The following is a 24947-nucleotide window of genomic DNA, read 5'->3' as shown; positions in this document are numbered from 1 at the left end:
AGAAGTAATCCAATGTTCGACAGACACCTGAGATTCACTGAGATTAAGCCAATTGTGCAATATGGAATTATCTAGTCATCCGTAACAAAGGTAGAATAAGGCCTAGAGATGAAAAAAGCAAATAATAAGGAATGACCTGGCAAATACAGAGAGTTTAAAGAGAAATTTAAAAAGTAATATGTAGAGAAATTAATATGTATTATGAATGGACAAGGTGAGAAACAATGGAGCTCAAGCAAATTAATGGAGCGGAGCATTTGGACCATTGAGAAATATTGTACATTCTCATAGGAATGTAGCATAGTACCACTGTGAAACGGTATAGCATTTTTTACCATTGCTTCATGGAGGTCTGTGGCCCTCATCACCATCATATCTAAGCACCTCACAATCTTTAATGTAATTATGCTCACAACACCCCTGTGAGGCTGGGAATGCTATTAGCCCCGTTTTATAGAAATGGGGCACAGAGAGATGAGGGCCCAGGTTCACAAAAGTATGTAGGCTTCTAACTTCCATTGGTTTCCATTGAAACGGAGCTGGGTTCAAGTGGCTTGACCAAAGTCATACAGGGAGTCAGTGGTAAAGCAAAGAATTAAATACAGATTTCCCAAGCCAGGAGGCTAGCACCTTAACCACTGGTCCATCCACCTTTCTGACAAGTCAGCAAAGCATGACAAAGACTGATGCTGCCACATACTACAATTATAATTTACTTAAAACTATTTGAAAATAATTCAGCTCAGGGTGACTTTATAAACTATATATTCTAGAGCAGGGATTCTCGCAACAAATTTTTTGGTGGCCTCAGTGCAGCCACCAACTCTTGCTGGTGGCCTCACTGACACTTTTTCATGAAATTATTTATTTTTCCTAAAGTTAATAAAGAAATATACACATCTATACATCCAAATCATTGTAATTTATGTACGTAAGGTTTTGGGTTTTTTGGTTTTTTTTGCAGACTCCGTAATAAAAGTCAAGCACAGTTATCTCTATTCTTTACTGGACCTAACAGAATAGAAACACAAATAAGGCGCTTTGCACATTCTTGTTTTTATTATTATTGTTTCTTTTGCTTTTTTGGAAGTAAATTTAAAAATGCTCTTACATAATAGAAGTCCAAATAATAACGAAAAACATCTCTGGGCAGCTTGGGTCTGGGGAGGGGAAGGGAAGGGAACGGAGGCACAGCTGCGGCTGGCCCAGGGCTCCTCCAGGCAGGTGTGTGGGTGGGCGGGGGGGAGCGAGGGGGTGTCTCACGGCTTCGGCAGCCTGGGGCTCCACCGGCTATTGGGGGTGGTGCTCATGGCTCCAGGCGCAGGGGGTCTCGGGGCTCCAGCTGCTGAGGGCGGGAATGCAGGCAGAAGGGGCGCAGTTGCGGGCTAGCCTCCCCAAAGGGGGGCTCCACCTGCTGCCCATGAGCCCGCCGCTCGCCTCCACACCCCTGCCCCTAGGTCTATTATGAAAATCTCAACATGTATATTTTAAGTGCTCATAACTGTGACACCATCGCTGGGCATCCTTGATACAGCTCCGAAGGATTGTCTCAATAGCATTAGGAGAACACTAGTGATGTTAACCTGGACATTCTATGGCAGCTAGAGCTGGTTGAAATGTTTCAAGTTTCAAAATTACAACAAAAATGTTCATCAAAATTTTTAATTTGGATAACTCCCCCCCCACCTCCAAAAAACAGGAAAACTTTCACGAATTTACCCTCTATTTTTTAACCAGCTCTTGCCTCAGTTCACACTCTATGAAAAGTGTAACTCCCGCCTCCAAGTCCCATCTTTCATTCTCCAGCTGTGGGGAAAGAAGGAATGAGGAAGCACACTACATGACACCGTCTGACACGCGAAAGGTCCCCGGTTCGAAACAGGTCACTGTCCATTGGGGGGAGGGATAGCTCAGTGGTTTGAGCATTAGCCTGCTAAACCCAGGGTTGTGAGTTCAATCCTTGAGGGGGCCATTTAGGGAACTGGGGCAAAAACTGGGGATTGGTCCTGCTTTGAGCAGGGGGTTGGACTAGATGACCTCCTGAGGTCCCTTTCAACCCTGATATTCTATGATACATTATAGTCCTTTGAGCCATCCCTCCCAGGCCACAAACATCAGATTCTAGACAGAGTTTTCTTTACTGGAATGAAGGTCACCACAGACCAACGGCTTTCTGAGGATAGGAAGAAAGAATAGGGTTTCCCAAGGAAATAAGGATGGAAAGGAAGTGGCTCAAACAGTAGCCCACCCCTATCAAAGATACTTGCTCTGAGGACTAGAGTACACGGAAATGTAAAACCTAAAGGACCCAATTGTGTTTCCATGGAAGTCTATGACAAAACTCCCATTGACTGCACTAAGTCTAGTCGCAAGTTAAGAAGGAAAGAATGGTACAATAAAAAGGGGGGAAATCTTTCCAGTTTCTAGACAGCTGAAACAAAAAAACTTAGATTAAAAAAAGGAAACGTTTACTCCATTATTTCAATATGCTTCCAGCCTTTTTGTAGCAATATAATCCCCGCTGTGTTACTGACGACAAACATGCGTTCAAGAGGCACTTGCATAACATAGGGAAATAATTTAAGGCAGTATCACAAAAAAGTTCAACTGAAAACATTTTCTCCACCTGATTTATCACATAAAAATCACTGCAGCAAAATGCAGGGAGAGAAAGAGAGAAATGCTTTGCCACCCATGTGTCTCTAAATATTAAAGCTATATATTTTGTATTTTATGTGTGAGGAGGACTGCAGGCCTTCTCCCATAAAACATAGCTATTTCAAAGCAGGTAGCAAAAATAGCACTTTTATGAGCACTTCCGCTGAAAATTTCATTTCCTGGCTGTCTTTAAACGAAAAAGAACGCTGCTGCATTGACTAGATTTATAAAACGGTATGAAAGGATAATCTTCCAAAGGAGTGTGGGCACAAATCAGCTGACCAACAGTTGGTCTAATTTCTAGGTTGTTATGAAGGAGAGAGTTCATCGCAAATCTAGTTTGACTTTTTTTTAAAATGTATTTTAGCAATTGGCTCACTCACAGTGTTTGTCTCTAGAGCTGCATCTGAATTTTCCCAACATTCAAGGGTCATCAGATCTGATGTTTTGATTTGTTCAGCAATTTAGGAGGACGGAGATCAGACACGATGTTCACAACATTTGGAAACGGACCAAAATGGTTGTTCCAAAAGAATTATTTCAATATACGCCCCCATCAAGACACTCCTCTTCTGAAAGACGTGCCTACAATTTCAGTAAATTTCCAAGCATAGACAAGCCCTAAGATCCCGAAACAGCAAAGCACTTCAACATAAACTTAATTTCACCCACATAAGCAGTTCCACTGACTTCTCCCCACTTTCCGTATCTCTCACCAGGAAAGAGACAAAATGTGGATAAATAAATAAATGGAAGGCATTTTATAGAGCTGGTTGAAAAATCGTAATTTTCCATGAACATTTTCAGAAGAAACTGAACATTTTTGTTTTGTTAGACTTTCAATGTACATTTTCACTTTTACCAGGAAAACCAATAATGGAAAAACTCTAAACTGAAAAAAGGAAAGGAGGGAAAAAATGATTTGGGGGGGGGGGGGTGGAGTAGGGTTTTGTTTTTGAAAACAAATTTCAGTTTCATTTTTTTGATGGAAAACAAAATATTTTGATGAACACAAATTCTTGAGAATATTTTTTAAATCAAAAAGCCATTTTTGACCAAAAATAATTTAAAAACAAAATATTTTTGATCAGCTCTAATATTTTTCCTCCTTGGATTTATTCTCTTGGCTGTGGATATTTTTTAAGTTGACAATTCAAAAATGCAGGAGTTCAGAGTCAACACAGGCATTCTATAAGTGCTCAGTCATCCTATGACAATATGAAAAACTACCAAAATGGCAATCAGAAATGAAGATAATACTACAGGGTGAAAACTATGGAAAAATCCAATATTAGACGGATGACTCAATCACCTGGCCTTCTGAGACCCCGTATTTCTTCCAGCTGACACCTATTCTTCAGCAGTGTTTGTGTCCAATCTCAGGGAACAAACCCAAAAGTTTAGGTGGTATTGTATGTGCACTGAGGTAGATAGGTAGGGGTGTGTGTGTGTGTGTGTGTGTGTGTGTTGCCCCCCTACACACATACACACACACACAGAGTCTGTTTTTAAGAGTACAACTGAGATTGGTTATTCTTACTGTGACATATCAATCTTTTGTCCCAAGTACCATAAGCAGAAGTGGTAGAAGTAGTAGAGGGTATACAACAGAAACCAGATTTGCAGTCGAAATAAGCCCCCTTTTCCTGCTTTGCCAGTGTAAAAGGGTATGATGAAAAGGTAACCTACATACACTTTAAGGACCCTTTACACTGCCAGAGAGGTGTAAAAGGGCTCATGAAGAATGAGAATAAAGCCTCAGAAATGGCGACATCATGAGCATCAGTACCACACACCAACTGAAGCAATTCTACTATCCTTTTGTAACTGGTTATCTTAACGAGGAGTCCGGTGGCACCTTCAGGACTAACAGATTTATTTGGGTATAAGCTTTTGTGGGTAAAAAACCCACTTTTTCAGATGCATGGAGTACAAATTACAGATGCAGGCATTATTATACATGAAGAAAAGGGAGTTACCTTACAAGTGGAGAACCAGTGTTGATAGGGCCAATTCAGTCAGGGTGGATGTGGTCCACTCCCAATAATTGATGAGGAGGTGTTAATACCAAGAGAGGGAAAGTTGCTTTTGTGGTGCAGTCCCTATTCAAGCCCAAATTAATGGTGTTTAATTTACAAATGAATTTTAGTTCTGCAGTTTCTCTTTGAAGTCTGTTGGAAGTCTGTTATCTTAACATGTAAATCAATGTACTGACTAGATTTTTTAAATATTATGAAGTCACAGAAAACAAGAGCCATCACTGCCAAGGACACCTCCACCCATTGTGGCAGAGACAGAGTTAATCGCCTGATGAGGGAACAAACAGTGTGGCTAAAAAAACCCAAAAAAACTGAAGATCTGATGACAGCATGGAATGGGGTAATGGATCCTGCAACGGCACAGTGAGATCCCCCAGATCTGCTGGCTGATGAAGGGTAGGTGTATGCCAGGCTGTCCTGGCCCCAGGGGTGGGAAGGTTGCCAGTGGCTTGGACCTCTATCTTTCAGAGCCACCACATCACTTCCAAATCTAATGATCAAAGAGCTATGGGTAACATGGCTTCAGCAAGATAGCAGTATCTCATCAGCTGAAGTGTAAATAAGTTTCCATTACTTTGCTTGGAGATAGCAGCTCTACACAAAAAACTGTTCCCCACCTCCACCCCCTCCATGCTTAGTTATGCCCTGCTGAAATTTGGGAAATTTGAAATTTGACTTAGCAGTGATCATGCATGGGACATCCACAGCTAGAAGGAAGGCAGTTCCTACTTCATACCCTGAGGCACGCAGACTGGACATTTTTGGCCAGTATTTGTGCTTCTATCTTTCTTTCCATGCCTAAAAGAGAAGGGGATGATCAGCAAGGCCTACAAAATGTTGTGTGCGCGCTAATTCTGGCTAGAGATGAGACAAATGAGGAATCTCTTGTTTAAGGTGATCTGCAAAGTAAAATTGGAAATTGCATCCAGCTCAGATTTATATTCTGACTGCTCCCATTAACCAGGCTGTGGGGGGCCATTAGCACAGAAATACCTTTTCACTAACCTTTTAAAAAAAATCTTCCCTTTGTGAGAAGTCCCTTGGTGTGGAATCTCTTGATGTACTTTACTCAAGATGGTCCAGAATGCAACATTCAGCAACACCACGAATATCATGGGTTGGCAATGAATATTTCTGGTATAGGTGGGTTCATATTCAAGGATAAGCCTTTGATCCAAGGACAATGTCAGAAGATTTTACAAAGGGGAAAGCAATTCTTTAAGAAGTCAATTAGAATTCATCTCTCTTCTGAGGGTACATCTACACAGGATGGCCATGGCTGGCCTGGGCCAGCTAACTTTGGCTTGCGGGGTGCAGGCTGCAGGGCTAAAAATTGCTGTATAGACATGTGGTCTTGGGCTGGAGCCCGAGATCTGGAACCCGACCCCTTGCAGGTTCCCAGAGCTCAGGCTCCAGCCTGAGCCCAAATGCCTACATGGCAATTTTTCAGTCCGGAGCCCAAGCCCCATGAGACCAAGTCAGCTGACCTGGGCCAGCTGAGGATTTTTTTTATCCCTGTGTAGATGTACCTTGAATGACTTCCAGAGATTGGTTGGGGGGTGGAGGGGAGTTGAGCATATTACATTGGTTTCACTCAGATTCCGTTTTCATTTTGCCATTTAGCTCCAAGGAAATTCAGCAGCACCAAAGACCAACTCTCTGTGCAACTAGTTAGGACCGTATCCTGCTTAAGGGGAGATGGTATTATAGCAAAAGTACAAATGGCATCAATGGAAGATGAGTGTACTGATCGATGATAGGACACGGCATAGGTCTTTTGTATTTTACCTCTTTTCATACTGTAATAGATTCTGAAAGTGAGACATTCATTTAGATCTATGGGGCATTCAACTCTGATCTTCAATGTAATCAACTGAATTAAATGATACAGTACAATGTACACCACTATGGACCAGACTGTGACTTGGATCAGACACCTACACAGGGCCATAAAGGTGAAGTAAGAATCCCCCTTAAACTCCTGAATGGGCTACTAGGACCTTGGGTCCAGGCACGCAGGATAAGGAAGATCTGCAAGCCTACTATTCCCTCCATTCCAAGCAGGAAGATGGGTCGAGCCTGGCTCTGCACCCGCAATGCACCAGGCAGGGCTTGCGGGAGAGGTGTTGCAATTTGCTCTCATAGGCCAATAACTCCCAGAGTAAGAAGAAGCAAGGAGGGAGCTGTGCTTTCCAGAAGCACAATCCCTTCCCTGCCCTATGCCTGGGACAGCACAGACATGGCATTGTCCCACACACAGGGTGTGGGACAAAGCTGCAACCTTAGTTACATTGTGTTCTGCTGGATTTTCCCTTTGTCTAGTTCTGAAATCAGGATGAATAACCTGTTGGCTTTTTATCCTGAACTCTTATTTGTCATACTAGCCTGCGGGCACTATTTTTATTTTAGTTATACTGATATAAAACTAAAACCAGGAAACGTAAGGAACATTTGCCCTAACGAAACAGGGATCCCATAAGGTCAAATATGATTTAGTACAAGTGAACGTTTGGATCAGACGAGCTGCATGACTGTCTTCCTCTTTTGCTACATCTTTCAGCAGCTCGCATCAGCTTGGAAAAAAAAATCTCCTGCAAAATCCTCTCGATTCTATGCAGAGCACTATACATTGAGTTGTCAAGAAGACACAGTTTCCGCTCACTGGCGAAAGCTTTCCTGGAGGCAAAAATCAAAAGGCTTTGCACAAAGAAGTAGGCTCTTCAAATTGCAGAGTTTGAAGGCTGTCTAACCCACTAAGCTTTGATGGTGCTGTTGCTTGTTCCAGTCCCTCCCTACAGCACTCCCGTCATCCGTGATTACTATTCACCAGAGCAAAGAACACCACAGCACATATTGTACGCATCAGAGTCACTCAAATTAGATACCTCTCTGTAATCTGTGATCAGATGGAGACATTTCCATTTAAAAGGTGTGCAGGAAAATTGCTTTTATAACACACAGCGCTTTAGAGCCTGTCCATCATCATGTTTCCACACAATGGTTCAAGTTCTGCCCTCAAGCGTACATACGGAGCCCCACTGAAGTCAGAGGGGTTGTACGTGTCTTACTGGGGGCATGTTGTTTTCTCAGGGTACAAACACATCTCTGTCTTGACGTTTGTAGCAAACTAGCACACTGGAACTAGCTTTCTAATTTCTTTTCACAACAGTCAAAACATTGCAAGATTCAGTATATTTATACAGGCCTCGTTCCTACAAATACACACATGAACAGGCCCATTGGAAATAATGGAGCAACTCACAGGTGTAAAGTTACTCATGGGAGAGTCTTCAGAATCAGGGGCCTATAGTCAATAAGTATGTGTTTGTTTTGTACAATGCCGGAAAATATGGCTATAAATATCACACATTTCAAAACAAAGAGGAGAATGAACACTGGTTTAAACGAAGCATGTTAAAAATGAGATGTTACCGAATAATATGAAAAATAGACAAGTGATTACAGCAGATGCATAGAGGCCCCATTATGCTAAGTTTTATGCATATATATATATATATATATAGAAAGAGGCAGTCTTGCCCAACAGAGATTACAATTTAAATAGGCAAGACAAACAAAGGGTGAGGGGAAAACAGAGGCACAGAGAGGGGAAGTGGCTTGCCCAAGGTCACAAGGAAAGTCAGGGAACAGAACTCAGGTCCTTCAGAATATTAGTCCCGATAGCCCCACTTTTTCTCAGTGTAGTGGGCTGTAGCCCACGAAAGCTTATGTCCACATGAATTTGTTAGTCCCTAAGGTGCCACAAGGACTCCTCGTTTTTTTCTGCCTACAAAGTGACCCCTAGTCAACAAACAGCCTCAAATCAAAACTGATGTCCCCTGGCCAATAATTCTGTCCACATGTACCATAACTGACCTATGAAAATTCTGGGTACAAAACATACCTCCAGCTAATCAGGGCGTTACTTTTCTCTCCTGCAATCTCCGCACCCACCATCCTTTTAACACAATCAACCAGCTCTGATTGGGTGGGACGATTTCAAGCCATGTTTGGTTGTGTGCGTAGTTCATCAGGACTAAAGGCGCAGTCCTACAGGGATGCAGACAACGCTAGCGAGCGAGCAGCACTGAACCATCAGTAGGGCTGCTTAGCACAGCTCCATCAAAGAGAGGACTTTGTGCTAGTACTCCCCCTCGTAGCTGGGCCCTCCCCCTGTTGACAGCCACTCCAGCCCTGTAGCAGTCTGCTGCTTCTTGTGGCTCAGCCCTCCGTCCAGGTCACATTTAGTCTCAACCCATCCAGGGTCACAATGTACCACCCTAATCAACGTCCAGCAAGACATGGTTGATCAATCCATCATCTGATGCCCCTCCTATGTGCCTCTGTTCAGAATATCCTGTCCCAGGGCTTCTTTCCTAGTGACCCCTGATCCATTCCTCCTTCAGAACACCAACCCTCAGGGCTGCCTCCTTGGCGTCTTGCCCCTCGACCCAGGATCACCACAGCAGCTCATTCCTCTCCTTTACCCCTTCCATATCTTTGCTGCTCCTTGCCCTTTTGCCAGAGCTGCCGTCTCAGGAGGGGAATCCCCAAACCTACTCTCCCCCGAGGCCTCAACACCAGGATTCCTAACCCCCTAGTCTCCTCCCACCAACTGAGCTCTCTCAGCTAACCAGGGTCCAATCATTACCCGAGGCCACCTGATCTTCAGCTGAAGAGGATCAGTTGGGAAGGTAGATGATCCCCACAGGCAAGGCTGAGCCTGACTCCCCTATAAGGGACAGCCAGCCTGTGGCAAGTGCTTTGGTACTCATGACCTGATAGTATGAGGGGGAGTACACCCTACAGGGCAGTGTTTCAGTCATGACCCTGTGGCCAGCATAAGTCATGAGACATGGACGTTAGGGACAGTTTTCTTAAAACCCACACACACCCTGCCAACAGCAGATCTTAGGCACACCCAATACCTCTTAAGTGTTTCCTACATGGTGCAGGACATGCCGCATCTCTTACCCATTTTTCAAGTTGTCCCAAGGTCTCTTATTGCCTTTCCAAAGTCCTGCTGGGCTCTGAGTGGCTGCTGAACCAGGCGGCAGCTGTGGCAATGTGTGTCCAGAGAAGCAGCCGGACTCAACTCCCGCCCCCCACGCCCCTCTGGGTGCCTGGGCTGGGGAATATGGAGAGCGACGACTGGGAGGTGCTACTGAGGGGCCCAGGCTTCTGCCTCAGGGGAAGATGCCGATGCTGGAGCCCTGCTAATTGGAAGAGAGATTTGCCCTGGTGCTGGCAAGAGCAGGGCCCCTGGACCCCTGATCCCAACAACCAAAATCCCTGCCCCTGGACCACTTCATCCCTGCTCACAGAATCATTGTTTAGCTTCAGTATAATAAGTTCCAGAATATTTGTATTCTTGTATTTATTTTTTTTCAAATAGAACAGTTTGTTCAACAAAAATGTGTCCCCCACATTATGCAGTGCATCAGATGGGGAGGGCTCTGAGTAACTAGGGAGAATTCTTTCCCAGGTGTCTGGCTGGTGGGTCTTGCCCACATGCTCAGGGTCTAGCTGATCACCCTAACTGGAGTTAGGAAGGAATTTCCCCCCAAGTCAGACTGGCAGAGACCCTGTTTTTTTTTCCGCCTTCCTCTGCATCATAGGGCACGGGTCACTTGCTGGTTTGAGCTAGAGTCAATGGTGGATTCTCTGTAACTTAAAGTCTTTAAATCATGATATGAGCACTTCAGTAACTCAGCCAGTGGTTAGGGGTCTATTACAGGAGTGGGTGGGTGAGGTTCTGTGGTCTGCAATGTGCAGAAGGTCAGAGTAGATGGCCATGATGGTCCCTTCTGGCCATAAAGTCTCAGTCCCTCAGTTCAAGGTGTGTTGTCCCTCATTTTGAGGGTCACAGTCCCCCATTTCAGAGTCCAGAGGTTGAGACATATGAGCACACCCGAATAGCTAACAGTCTTGGCTTACAATAGGAGTAATTGGAAATCCTAAAAATAGCGGCTATACACCCTTTGCATTCACTATAATACATGTAAGGCTGTGGCCAATGCACAGACCTTATCTCCAGCCCCACACACTTTGCCTCCCTCCTTACAGAGCTCCTTTCAAACCCAGTAGACCATTGTGCACATATCCCTCTGGAAACTCCTGAGCAAATAAACCCTAGTGCGTTGGGTCTCTGCATTTCTTTTAGCAGCCTTCAATAGCTTGCAGGACCAAGGCCCATGAGCTGTACAGTCAGATCCTCATCTCACCACAAACTGCATACCAGCGCTGTGTGAGCAAAACTGGTTTTAAACCCACCTTTGCACTGCCCTGCTCTTGTTGCAGCCTCTGTGCACCGTCTGTCCCCCCAGTGCTGGATTACAGCATCCTGGGGGCTACTCTAATTTACACTGATGGCAACCAGCCCCAGGAGTCCTGTATTAACAAGCAACATAGAAAACCTGAGACAGATTACGTATTCCCTATCTCTTTCTTAAATAAAAATTGATCAGTACCATCAAGATTTGCATACATAAGAAGAGTGAACACTCCTCTCTATTTCCCATATCCTTTGAGTATGTATATAACATAACATCTAATATAATAAATAATCATGGCGGTTCCTGTCACATAATATTTGGAGATATAAGCTGCACTGCATGTCAGAATATAATGGTATCTGATACAACACAATAAAAAGGAATGATCAAGACACTTGCCTTGAATATTTTAGACACAGACATATATTTGATAAGTGACTGAGAATTATTTTAATTAAGTCTTCTTTAGCCTTGAATGTGACATAGCTTTTCTGATTAGGGACTGAAATGTTGATTTAACATTTCTGTCATTACAGATTAGATGTTGCATGTTACCTCTTTATTTAAATGTCCACAATCTGAATGTATAAAGGAATTTGGAAAAGTCAGCCCCGGGGGAAAGTCCTTACAATGAGCCATTCAGCTTCAGGTCAGATATTATAATAACTAACTGCCAAGATTAGTGAGCTGAGTGGAGAAAAATAAGATTAAGAAAATGGTGTTGAAAATGGAAGTCTGAATAACCATCGGAATTATAAAAACTGTCAAATATCAGCATAAGCAGGATGATTTTTAAAATATCGAAACTGTGTGTCTAATACTTTCATAGTCAGTCTTGAGCTCGTCCAAACCTGAGAGCATTGTAGCTGATATTGTAGAGCAGAATCATAGAATCACAGCTGGAAGGCACTGTGATGGGGCTTTTGGGGGGACTCGGTGGAGCAGGGAGGGCCTGGGTCCCCCCACCCGGTCGCCACCCTTCCCAGGGTGGCGGCCCACTCCTCTAACAGGCCACTAGGGCACGCAGCCCCACAGAAGGGGCAGTGATACTGACTCAGGTCACTAGGCCACCAGCCCCGAGAGAGGGCGACCTTACTGACTCTGACCATTGGGCCACGTAGCTCTGAGAGCGGCCCTGAGAGAGGGCAGCCCTACTGACTCTTCCAACTAGGCCATATTGCCTTGCTGAGCCAGGCGGCCACACTGACTCTGACCACTCTGACCGAACCGGGAAGACATGTTGACTCAAGCCACTGGGTCCCACAGTTCTGTGGGAAGGGGCTGTCACCCTGACTCTGGCCTTTGGGCTACACAACCTTGAGACAGCGAGAGCGGCCATAGTGATTTTATCCTTAGTCCACATACCCCCAAGACAAGGGGTGGTCCTAAGGACGTGACTGTGGGGAAGTAATTACCCCGCCCCGCCTCAAGAGGGGACAGGGCGCACTTGTCCCATGACAGGGACTTTAAGGGGTTATCAAGCCCAGCTCCCTGCACTGAGGCAAGATCAAGTTTCATTGTGAGCAAAAATGTACTGGCATGAAATTTTGGTGCTCAGCTCAGTCAGGAATTGAAAAATAAGTTTTAGGGCAACGTGCTTGAACTTTATCAGTGAGTGGACAAAACCTTATTAGGAAGATCAGTGAGAGAGGCAATGGGATCCAGTGGACAGGCCTCTGAATTAGGACCTAGGAAACCTGGGTTCTCTTCCTGGCTCTGCCACTGAGCTGATGTGTAGCCTTGGGCAAATCGTTTAATCTCTCTGAGCCTCTGTTTCCCCTTCCCTGCATCTGTCTTGCCTATTTGAACTGTAAGCTCTCCCAAGCAGGGGCTGTCTCTTACTGGGTCTGTGCAGCACTTAACACACTGAGGCCTCAGTTTCAGTTGGGGGCGCTAGGTTCAACATAGAATCATAGATCAGGGTTGGAAGAGACCTCAGGAGGTCATTTAGTCCAACCTCCTGCTCAAAGCAGGACCAACCCCAACTAAATCATCCCAGCCAGGGTTTTGTCAAGCCGGGCCTTAAAAACCAATAAGGATGGAGATTCCACCACCTCCCTAGGTAACCCAGGAACATCAATGATGATCATACAGATTGTGGGCCATCTCTCCTCTCATTTGTCATCACAACACGCCACTGTTTTACCAGAAATTGCTAAACATGGAAAAGAACGATTAGGAAATCACACAATATGTTTCTAGCTGTCCTCAATGTGACTTAGCAGCTCGGAACAAGCAGGAGGAGAAGCCCCATGTAATCAGCCAGCTCTCCTTGGGTCACCAGGAAATGCTGAGAATCATTGGTTCAGGGCTATCATCAAATTACTGACATGGGGCCCAGTGCTACAAAGATTAATTAGTATAGAGCTTACCATGAAGAGCAGTAGTGGCTTCTCAGAGTGAGTGGGCTGCTGTCCATCAGCTCTGCCGTCCCAGTGGGAAATCAAATTCTAAGAGCTGCTTAGATCTATACTACTTGGGATAAACATAAATAGCCGACAGAGTCCAATTCCACTGCGCTGGACACGGACAATCCACATCACTTTTCCAGAAATGCAAACAGTAACATGAGTAAAAGATGTAGCGCAGTGAATGGGAAGAGCTGGCATTAGGCAATGCCAGCACAGGGAACATCCATTTTAACACCGGTTCTCTGTCTTTGCGTCTGTTTCTTAATAAAAATGGACTGTTGTCATCACGTCTAGCATGCCAAAGGACAGGGGAAGTATGCTCAGTCAGTGAGCAACGATCTTCCCTTCCTCCTGGCACTTGATTTACTTTTATGTTCACGTCAGCCTTGTCTATAGGCCAATTTATAACTCTGTTGACCCCACTACCCTCAGACTCATCGTTCACAGATTAGAGGGCTAAAAATCTTCAGAGATGATTCAGGCTATAAATTTGAAAGATCTTATTTCTCACCTTTCTGGTATTTCTTATGCCCATTTGGGAAAAAATGTGGTTTGGGGGATGAATGAAATAACGATGTTTGGATTTCTGTCCTTTCCTGTTTTTGAGGTTACCTAAGCAATTTGGTCTGGTTTCCACAGGAGACAGAGACCTCTATTCCTTGAAAATGTGGGTATGTCAGTGATAAATCCCCAAGGACAACCGTAAGACACAACTGAGGGTCAGTTGCCTTAAACCACTCACTAGATATAGCTGACTGCTATGACTCCACCTCTTGAGATGTACTACTCTGTTTTTACAATGGTTTTGCAACATTTCCCCATAACAATTAGTTAATCAGCCCTGGCCCATGTGATTATGTCCCACACCTATACAGCTAGTACCTTCTTCAGCCAGTCAGATTTCTGATTATGATAGCGGCTAACCAAAGCTCATTCAAGGCAATAGGAAGACTCTCTTTGACTTCAATGGGCTTTAGATCGGGCCCATACAGAAACTGATCGCACTCTCAGGGCACACCTCTGTGAAACAGAAGGTGGGGAGTGGCTGCAGAGAAGCTCTCCCTTAGCGGGAGTGAACACAGTCCTGGATGTGTGAGGCCAAGAGAGGTACCTGTTACAATCACATGCTCTAGATATCCTAGCTCCCTTTGTAGAGGTTACTATCCTTGCATTAAGAGAGCAAGCCTCCTTGCTTGCATGGGGCCTCAGACAAACTCCATATCCAGCCAACAAAGGCCCTGGTTCCATGCAATGGAAGGTCCCTCCATTGACTGCAGTTGGAGCTGGATCAGGCCCACAGAACACAAAGACCAAGACTGTGACTAGGCCTTCTAGCCCTTTCCAGTGGGTTCTTCTTGTGCCCTACTCCCTCACTCCTGCCCCTGTGACCCTCACAGACCTAGTCACAATCTGGCCCACAATGTTAATTTTACAATTCAGGACTAAGGGACAACAACAGGTGTGGGGGTATGGATTACACAGCAATAGGTGGATGCCTATGACTCCTTAATAGTATAGCTCTCCCCAGACAAACTTTTAACAAAAATTTTCCTTGAAAAATAACCCAAATCCAGACCCTCAGGTTGAGATGTGACCTACTTCCTAGTAGGGAGAGAGAACAAGAGATTTTGGTATTCATTTATTTTGATCATAACAGGAAACAAACTCACTAGAGTGAATAAACGACCAATAAAGAACCTGCCAGGCTGATAAAAGAAAAGCAACTCCATACCCAGCAAACAAAGGCCCTGGTTGTTGGATCCCTTACTTAAATTAAGTGAGCATTCACTCACATTACTTCAACATTAGTTAACTCACAATGTTGTATCATCTGACTCCACCACCATGTTTCAACAGTAGAAGCATCTCACTAGATTCCCACTAGACCATTCACCTGAGTGAATGCTCACCGATTGCAGTAAGAGTTGAACAACCGGCCCCTCAGACTATAAGCTGGGCTAGACTGAGAATTAGTTCACTCCCCTGAGCAAGGGCTGGTGCCTATGTTGCATCAACCTGGGGTAGCTCTAGGGACTGTTTGCCTCAGAGACACCCATATAAATAACAACAATTCTTCCCTCCCTTTCTTCTTGCTCCAGAAGGCAGTGGCCACTTACAGCAGTAAATGATGACACCCCCTCCTAGATCAGCTATGCTAGCCAGTGAGTTGGGCAGGGAGAGCCAACACTCCCTCTAGTCCCTACTCCCCTGCTCCAGGGATGGACTAATTGAGACTGCAGCACCTGCTCAATCTTCTGCACCTGGATCTGAAGTCTGACAAACCTATATAGAGCTGTAAGGGAGGGATGGGGGAATCTGCTTATACCCCATTGTGTGATTGTAATGTGAGACCAGTCTGGCCCTGATACCTTGTTAAATAAGCAAGCTGTGTTCATGTGTGATATACAATCCTTGTCACCTTGTCATTTCTTTATCAAAACAGGATGCATTTCACAACTGCTGACTTGCTACTCTTCATTCTTACAGAGTTCAGCTGTTTTTGTCCCAGCTTCATCACAGCATGACACAAACTTCTGAAGCATCTGTGCAGTGCACTCACCTCGACGAAGATGAAACATGGGATGATGGAATAACTTCGCTGGGTGTTGTTTCCTAAAGCCATTTCTCATCACACCTCTTGGGAAAGCACTGTCCAAAATTTTACCAGACTGAAAGACAGACAAATATGTAGAGTAAGTTACATTGGACTGAAAGTTCTTCATTTAATTCAGCTTGGAGAATATCACGGCAAGCTCATGTAGCAAGCAGAGAAAAAGAGGAACAATATTAAGTGCTAGATTGTAGTTTTATAACCTGTCTAGTGTCTTGTTGCATAGCCCCTGGAGCAGCCTCAGAGGTGAGAGTGTGACTCAGACAGAGGTCACCAGGTTTAGGGTGGTGCAGATTATATCTCCCATTGAGCAAGAAGGAAGCAGAATCAAAATCTCAATCACAATTTGATCCCTTCTCTGCTTCTGGACCAGTGCAACCATGCACTGCTCCTTAACTCAGAGCAGATTGCAAGATCATAATCCAGCGCAGAAGTGATTGTACTGCCCACGTCATAAATGGTTTAAATCAATTGTGTTTTATGCTAAATAAATGATGAAATCATAGTTTAAAATAAGATGGGTTTACAGTGACATGAAAGCCACTCTGTGGATGATCAAAAGATTTATCTGGGCAAATGTGTCCAATTTAACATGCCAGGACAGCTTACGTAGGCAAAACTATTGACTTCAGTGGGAGTAAGTACCACACGATTGGTAGTGAAGGATTGGGCCCTTTCTGTAAAGTACTTTTGGCCCAACGTTAATTAGTAGTTTAAACCACAAAACCCCTTCCTGCTAAGCATTACTTTGAGATGCTGACTACTGTAATTTTAATTGAACATAACCTGGTAACAATCTGCATTGAGACGTTCGATCTCTTTACTGTACACAATGTGTGGAGAATAGAACTCTAATGGGAGATTTAACTGGAGGTGTGCCAAGAGAGACTTAAAATGGCTTTAGAGATCAGCACTAGGCAGTGGTATAAACCAAAGGAAAAACCACAGTCGCCAGAAAGCTGCCCAGTACCCTACCATACACACTCACACAGGACAATGCAAGGGAAATGAGAGGAATGGAAACTCTAACCTCATTAAGAAATAGCCAGGGTGCCATGGGGCACAATCCCATTCTCAGCACTCTGAACCCAAGAAGCTCTTCCATTTGAATTCCCAGTTGCTGGGGCACTGTGGGTTTTGGCAAGGCATGTATGGGGGTAAGGGCTGGTTAAAGTAGCATCAAATTCTGGCAAATTTTCATAGGATGATGCCACTTCACTTGCACAGACTTGCTCCACATGGCCTGTCTCCTTTGAGAGGGGGATGGAAAGGCACTAGGATGGGGAGTTGATATCATCGTGTTTCCTAAGAACTCCTAACTAAAGAGGGATGAAATTTTTTGACTAAAACTTTTTCCAGCAAACAATGCAGATTCAGTAATGCTGAAAAAATTCATGCATTCACATCAATTCCACAAAACTGATTCAGTCAACTCTGCTCCCCCCGTCAAAACATTTCAATTTTTCAAATCAAAACGTTTCCATTTTTCTATTTAATGTAACTTTGTTTTGCAATTTCTTTTAATTTTTTTTAAAGTACAATAATGCCCAAAATCAAAATGAAACGTGTGATTTGACCCAAAACAATTTTATTTTTCAGTTTGTCAGAAAATTTCATCTTCAGTTTGAGCTGCAACAATTTTATTTTCTCGTTTTATATTTTGGAATTGCCAGCAAACAACAACAAAATCCATATTTCACCTAGCTCTGCTCCTAACTGGGCAGGCGTACTTGAGTGATTTCTGTTCTAAATGGCTTTTGGGAGTGTTTAATGGGATGATAGGTTAAGGAAGAATTCTTACTGAATTACAAGAATTGTGCACATCATTACTACTGAAATCCTGTCAGCACCTTTCTAGCAATTACCATGTTTAAGGATGGCATTAATACTGTTTCCCTGGCCAGTGCAGCCAGAGCATAGTAATAACTGGATTTTGTCAATCCAGTGCCCTGTGACTTAACACCATGCCTTCGATTCCATAGGTATATTATGGAAAACAGTAAGGAGCTGGGTGTTTTAAACTGAAGTAGTGTGCTGTGAGACATTTAATTAGGTTCAGAAGAATCTGGATCACGTGTGTTAAGAAACTGAATAGATTATAGCAAGGAAGCTGAAGGTCCTTTGTAGCACCATTGCTCTGCCTAATTGAATGTTGCGGCCCTTGCAACTATGTCATAAATATGTAGAGTTTATGACTGTTCTTGCAAATTTACTGTTCACCATCAGTGAGTCTGTTACTACAATAATTTGCCTATGGAAAAGAAATGTATTTTATGGGCCAGATTATCTCCTGCATTCTGGCCATTTGATGTTGTCCTGGAAGCTCAAAGAGGCAAAAAAGCAGCCAATCTGAGAATTCCCTCCCTATGGGGGACCTCTCAGCTGGCACAGAGCTGGCATAGCCAGCCTTTTCGCCACTCCTCTACATTTGGCTCAGATGAAGGGGGCAGGACAGTGGTAGTGTGGGTTATGACTGGAATATGCTGCACTCGGTCTGTCCTCAGATGACACATGATTCCTTGGAGGCAATTGCCAGCTAGCATAGGCTGCTCCAGCCTATGCTGTGATCAGAGATGGCACAGATCAGCCCAGGGAATCAGGAAGCTAGAACTAGATATTGGCACAGAGAGAATTTGGGCCTATATCTATGCATCTCTCTTCCTCTTGAGGAAAGCTTCTCTGTATAAACGATAGCGGATACCTTAATTAGCATCTAGTGTCACCATCTCCATTTTTATCGTCATTTTGTCCTGATTGTTAACTAGGAAAAACTTGTTTAGATACCACTAGCTCCGACCTTTTAATCTGGGAGCATGAACACTGCAATGCGAGGTGACTTGGTCAGACCTACATGAAGGGAATATTAATATTACCCATCATGAGAGGTGCTTCTACTCTTTAAACAAGGTAGTGTAGTTGAATAATACAAAGGTTCTGAATTAATTAGCATTAGTTAGTTCTCATCTTGCCTAATTCCCCCCACATATATTTTCAGAAAGCCCTTCAACTGCAGTGTGGGAGGTTATTGTCTAGCATCTCCTGGGGAAACAGGCAGAGTCCTGGAATATATATATGAGCGAACTGAAAATTAACTAAACGGCAGTTAGAGAAAAGAGAACCATGAAGGCAAACACCTCAGGCTGAAAAGATTTTATTACACAGGGATCTGTCATGGCCGGGGAGGGCGGGGGGAGGAAGTCAAGGAGGAAAGAAGAGAAAATTCTAATAAATGGAACTCTGCAGGTTATGTCCAGCAGAAGGATTTTTAAGAGACACAGTCAAGTGTTTTCTCAAGTCTTCTACTTTAGCACATGACATAGCATGAGAGACTTGGCTGTAAGGAAAGACTACAAGAGCGGACCCAGTATATTTCTAGAGTAGCGGACAAAATAAGCGCCGATGGCTGCTGTGTGTTCACCAAGGCTTAAATCAACCAATCACCAGTTCATGCTTTAGGATTATCCATAGGATCCATATCCTTTAGGATTATCCATGCTTTAGGATTATCCAGGATGCTTTGATTATCCATAATTTTTTTTCACTTACAGCCTGTGTAGTCCAGATTGAATATTTCGGCTTTCCTTGCAGTCTTATAAAATGTTTTATATATTTCTGTTAGGAAAATAGTGTGCTGTTTGTTACAGGTGCTGGATAGAGAAATCCTCTATCCACAGAACAGGTGCTGCGGCCCTAGGTTCTTATGCTAGGCTCATCACTGAAATAGCGGAGCATAGCATCTACTTGGTGGCGATCAGTGTGCCTCAACCCTGAAATGTAGTGGTTATCTATAGGGGTGAGATGGCTGGTAGGGCCCCTGTCCTGAAACTGGTCCATGCAGGCGAAACCTTGTTTCTCTGCAGAGTCCCATTGACTTCACTGCAGGGACCTAAGTCTGTGCTCATTCAGCCCCAGATATTTTACTGGGATTGGCAACAATGGTGCAAATCAGTGCTGTTCTGGTTTTTTTTCCTTCCTGTGTGCTTATTTGTAAATTGGTCTAATTTTGGATTCAACTCCTGTACAGCTTGGTTGGTAATCTGCTTTAAATGATAACCTGTTTTCTCTCCGCCATGGTTTTGTTTACAGTCCAGACCTTTTGCAACTCCTCTTTCATTCCAACAAGAATCATTTTGGATAATGAAACAGACCCAGTTCCTAACTGCACATGTTGAATCCCCATTTCCCTGACAGGTCACAAAAATTGAAGTTAATGTGCGGCAGAGTGGCTCTGAAGGAGCAGTCACACCATTTTAGTAAACTTGCATTATTAATAATAATTATTTGTATTACAGTAGTGCCTAAAGCCCTCAGTCAGGATCAGGACCCCATTGTTCTAGGGGCAGTACATATACAGAGTAAGAGACAGTCCCTGCCCCAACAATGAACAAGAAAAACAAAAGGTAAGATGGGAAAACAGAGGCACAGGGAGGCGATGTGACTTGCCCAAGGTCACACAAAGCTCAGTGGCAACAGAACAGCTAGAACTCAGGACTCCTGACGCCCTGTCCTATGCTCTATCCACTAGACTATACTGTCACTGGGGCCCGACTGGCTAAGTGGCAGCTCTGCAGAAAAGGACCTGGGGATTACAGTGGACGAGAAGCTGGATATGAGTCAGCAGTGTGTCCCTGTTGCCAAGAAGGCTTACGGCATATTGGGCTGCATTAGTAGGAGCATTGCCAGCAGATCAAGGGAAGTGATTATTCCCCTCTATTCGGCACTGGTGAGGCCACATCTGGAGTATTGTGTCCAGTTTTGGGCCCCCCACTACAGAAAGGATGTGGACAAATTGGAGACAGTCCAGCGGAGGGCAACGAAAATGATCAGGGGGCTGGGCACATGACTTACAAGGAGAGGCTGAGGGAACTGGGCTTGTTTAGTCTGCAGAAGAGAAGAGTGAGGGGGCATTTGATAGCAGCCTTCAACTACCAGAAGGGGGGTTCCAAAGAGGATGGAGCTCGGCTGTTCTCAGTGGTGGCAGATGACAGAACGAGGAGTAATGGTCTCAAGTTGCAGTGGGGAAGGTCTAGGTTGGATATTCGGAAAAACTGTTTCACCAGGAGGGTGGTGAAGCACTGGAGTGGGTTACCTAGGGAGGTGGTGGAATCTCCTTCCTGAGAGGTTTTTAAGGCCCGGCTTGACAAAGCCCTGGCTGGGATGATTTAGTTGGGGTTGGTCCTGCCTTGAACAGGGGGTTAGACTAGATGACCTCCTGAGGTCTCTTCCAACCCTAATCTATGATTCTATGAACTCTACTTGCTATTTTTGAACATCAGTACATGGGAATTTTATGGTTGCTAATTTAACACCTACAAATTCTAGTTTTCCTTTAGTCCAGCATTTCTCAAACTGGATCCGCGGACCCCTGGGGGTTCCCAAGGATACTCCAGGGGGTCCGCGGGCCCCACTGAAAACTCCTCCCCTTCTTCCCTCTCTCCTTCAACCTCTCCCCCTCCCTTCCAGCACACCAGGAAACAGGCTTCCTACCTGTCCTGGTGCTGCGCCACTCCCAGAATTGGCCAGCACATCCCTGCAGTCCCTGGGGAGGGTGAGGGGCAGGGTGTCTCCACGGGCTGCTTCTGCCCTGAGCACCAACTCCACAGCTCCCATTGGCCAGGAACTGCGGCCAATGGGAGCTGCGGGTGCGGTGCCTGCAGGCAGGGGCAGCATGCGGAGACCCCCTGGCCCCCCGACCTAGAAGCTGCTGCCAGAGGGATGTGCTGGTCGCTTTCGGGAGCCACCCAAGATAAGCGCTGCCCGGCCAGAGCCCTCACCCCCTCCTGCATCCCAACCTCCTGCCCCAGCCCAGAGCTCACATCCCACACCCAAACTCCCTCCCACAGCCCACACCCCCTCCCACACCCAAACTCCCTCCCAAAGAACGCACCCCGCACACACACCCCCGCAACACAACCCCTGCCCCAGTGAGGGTGGGGGAGAGCGAGCAATGGAGGGAGGTGGGATGGAGTGAGTGGGGGGCGGGGCCTCAGGGAAGGGGCGGGGTAAGGCTGAGTCAGGGAGTTTGGGGGGGGGGGTCCCCAAAAAATTTTAAATCAAAAGGGGGGTTCTCAGTTTGCTAAAGTTTGAGAACCGCTGCTTTAGTCTAATACAGGCATAGAGCCTGATCCTGCCTCTGGATCCAACACACGGGCATTGAAGTCAATGGGGCACTGCATAGGCATAGGAGTCCACCTGCACAGACCCAGTGACAGCCTAAGGGCTTATCTCCACACAGAAAGTGCATTGATTTAACGAACTCTGTTTGGGATCTAGTTAAATCAGTGCAATCTCTTGGTATGAACATTATGCAACTGGTTTAAGAGCAGTTTCGCTGAATTTGGCTTGTTAGACTTTGGCAAATACTGCAGTAGGTTAATAGAGGGTTAAATTATTTTACCTTGGTCAAAGATCTGTATCCTATTAAAATCTAGACACTTTATAAAGAAGGGATTCAAGGATACAAAAGGTGGGATTTTCTACAGAATTAAGTGATAGTAATTAACCTTTTGTCCTGGCTGGAGAATAAAGAGAATTCTAGACACGGGCTTAAGAGTTAACGCATGCAGGAAGCACCAGAAGAGAATCATACATTCTAGAATCTGAGGAATATGATTGGTGATTGCAACTGGCATCCTAGACAGAAGACAGAAGGAGAGAGCTAGAGTTCGACATCTGGCTGGTCTGGACTGGACAACAGCAACACAAAGCCAGTCTACATGTAAGTCCTGCTTACCCAAAGAAATTGACTTATCAATGAAAATACGTCTCAGCCAGGAATCTCCTGGGCCAGTACTCAAATTATTGAACTGTTCATGTAAGCAGGACAAACCCATTGTCAGCACCACCACGGACAATAACCTTGTGCCATCCACCAAGCCAACGGAACACAGTGATAGTGGTGAAAATGGTCCTTCCTTCACTAGCAAATGTATCATCTCTGGGCTCTGGTTAGAAGAGTAAAACAAATGATGAACAGGGAACAGCAAATAATGAAAAGCGAATACTATTGTTCACACATTCAAGGTGAAATTCACCATTATTTAAAGGGCCAACAAGAGACACTCTAAACACCAACCAAGACCCCAAATTATAAACATTCCCCCAAGCAGAGTTTTGACCCCAAAAGGGGAGAAGTGCCAGAGACTCCATGTAGTCCACTCAAGGACTTCACTATTGGCATGGATTTTACATGGCAGGTGTTCAGGCACGACAGGGATGGTCAGCCGTATAAATCATATTAGATTACATGTGCCTCTGATGTGCACGTCATCACATGGGATGACTTTCACCCCCGAAGAACAGCCATAGCAAATAAAAAGTTGTACAAACATGGCAGAAGTGAAGAACCACGTGGAAGTCAAAGGACTGTTCACAAGGGCTGTTTTGTTGTATTCACTCAGCTCTGGTTTTTAAGTGTTATCATGGATGGGCAGGTTCATGTTGTGAGGTGCTTACATCCCTGCCAAATTGTTTAGCATGTCACTAACTCAGCGTCGCCTGGAGTGACAATTCTTAAAACGCAGCATGAAAATCAGAAAAATCACAGGGGTGAAACTGCCTTACCATCTAACTCATACAGCCGCTGTCTTCTTTTGTGATTGAATTATCAGTGCACAGTAGAGGAGAGGGAGGCAGATTACAGGATTCATTAAGAAATACTTTAAAATATCAGGCACTCTTTGTAAATACCACCAACAAATTTATCGTACACCATTAAAGGAGCTGATTCTGCTTCTAACTTCCAATTAACTAAATAGCCAATTATTCCAGCTCTCCTTTCATCCCTTCCAATTTTAGAAATTAATCTAACTGAAAAGTCGTGCATGTTCTTGGGTGGAAAAGGGGGACTATTTTTGGCCTTCATCCAATCACCTGAAGATGTTTCATCTTAATTTAGATTGATTAATGGGGCTTGCAAGGTTCTTCTGAAACCAATGGGAAATGCAAGTACTCATTTCTTTACACACAGTCAGTTTAAAGCTCCATCTATTTTTGAAGCCACTTGCAACAAAGGAATGGCAGGTGCGATCAGCAGTTAGGGCGTAATTTGTAGGAGAAGGGGACTCTGGATTCCAGGAATAAAGGGCAAAATTGGTCTAATGAAATTACAGTAGTTAGAGTAATTTTAGGGACCGGTCCCGCAACAGACTGCACCCATGCATAGTCAATTATATTGGGACATTCAGGTCTCACTGGCTTCCAGATCAAATTTGTTCAGTTTGCAAGTAAAGTGATGGTTTTTCTTATTGGCATGCCTGCAGATTCACGCTGGAACTTGAATGTCAAGTGCATTCGGTCTATCTTCTGGAACATGACCATTGTACGGATTCTACAAATTTTGCCCTCAGTTACACCTGTACAATTCCACTATTTTTTGTAAGTTTTCAAAGGGCAACTGGAATCCTGAGCATTACAGGCACATTTTTAAAATGTATTAAACAAAGAATGAGAAGAAACAATGTTGCACCACCAAGAGTCGCTTTAAGGAGCCTCTGCATATGGTACTCCCACCTGCGTACAAATTTCCAAGCAAGCCAGAATTATGGGATTTTACTGAGTTTTCCTTCTATTCCAGTTGGACTGTTTCAGTCAGATGCAGCTCATGTTCACGGGACATCCTGCTGGACTGTGGCATGCAAAGCACAAGCGTTCATAGTACATCCAGCCCAGGCCATTTCCACAGCATGGATTTCTGTATGGGATCATTCTGTACTTCCGTTTGCACATGCACTGGGTTTCTCTCTCTCTTCCCCAGCACATGCCCCACCAGTAGTCAGCTCTGCACAGTTGAGGACACTTCGGAGAGCAATTGTTTATAGAGTTACACTGAGCCACAGTTTCTTTCCCTGTTCCAGACACTTTGTGCTGCTTGGGTTCTGTGAAGTGCCCACAATCTAGCCCTACCTGGCCAGCAGAGAATTCCCTAGTGTAGAATAAAGCCAGAGTAGCTGGC

General features: G+C 44.6%; 1 protein-coding gene across 5 annotated transcripts in view; it reads right to left on the bottom strand.

Annotated features, from left to right (window-relative positions):
• Positions 1-24947, bottom strand: part of PLPPR1 (phospholipid phosphatase related 1) — a 174987-nt gene that overhangs the window by 86139 nt on the left and 63901 nt on the right. For 4 of the 5 annotated variants that reach the window (XM_074953539.1, XM_074953538.1, XM_074953537.1 and 1 more), the window contains one exon: positions 15944-16052. The exons of the other annotated variant lie outside the window; for it this stretch is intronic. In XM_074953539.1, the coding sequence (XP_074809640.1) occupies positions 15944-16006 (63 nt within the window). In that variant the 5' untranslated portion in view covers positions 16007-16052. Of the gene's footprint in view, positions 1-15943; positions 16053-24947 lie in introns of those variants that run through there. 5 annotated transcript variants of the gene reach the window in all.

The sequence above is a fragment of the Natator depressus genome, chromosome 5 (assembly GCF_965152275.1).
Source record: "Natator depressus isolate rNatDep1 chromosome 5, rNatDep2.hap1, whole genome shotgun sequence".
NCBI classification, from domain to species: Eukaryota; Metazoa; Chordata; order Testudines; family Cheloniidae; genus Natator; species Natator depressus.
The sequence above is the reverse complement of the archived record's forward strand: the minus strand, read 5'-3'. Positions and strand labels throughout refer to the sequence as shown.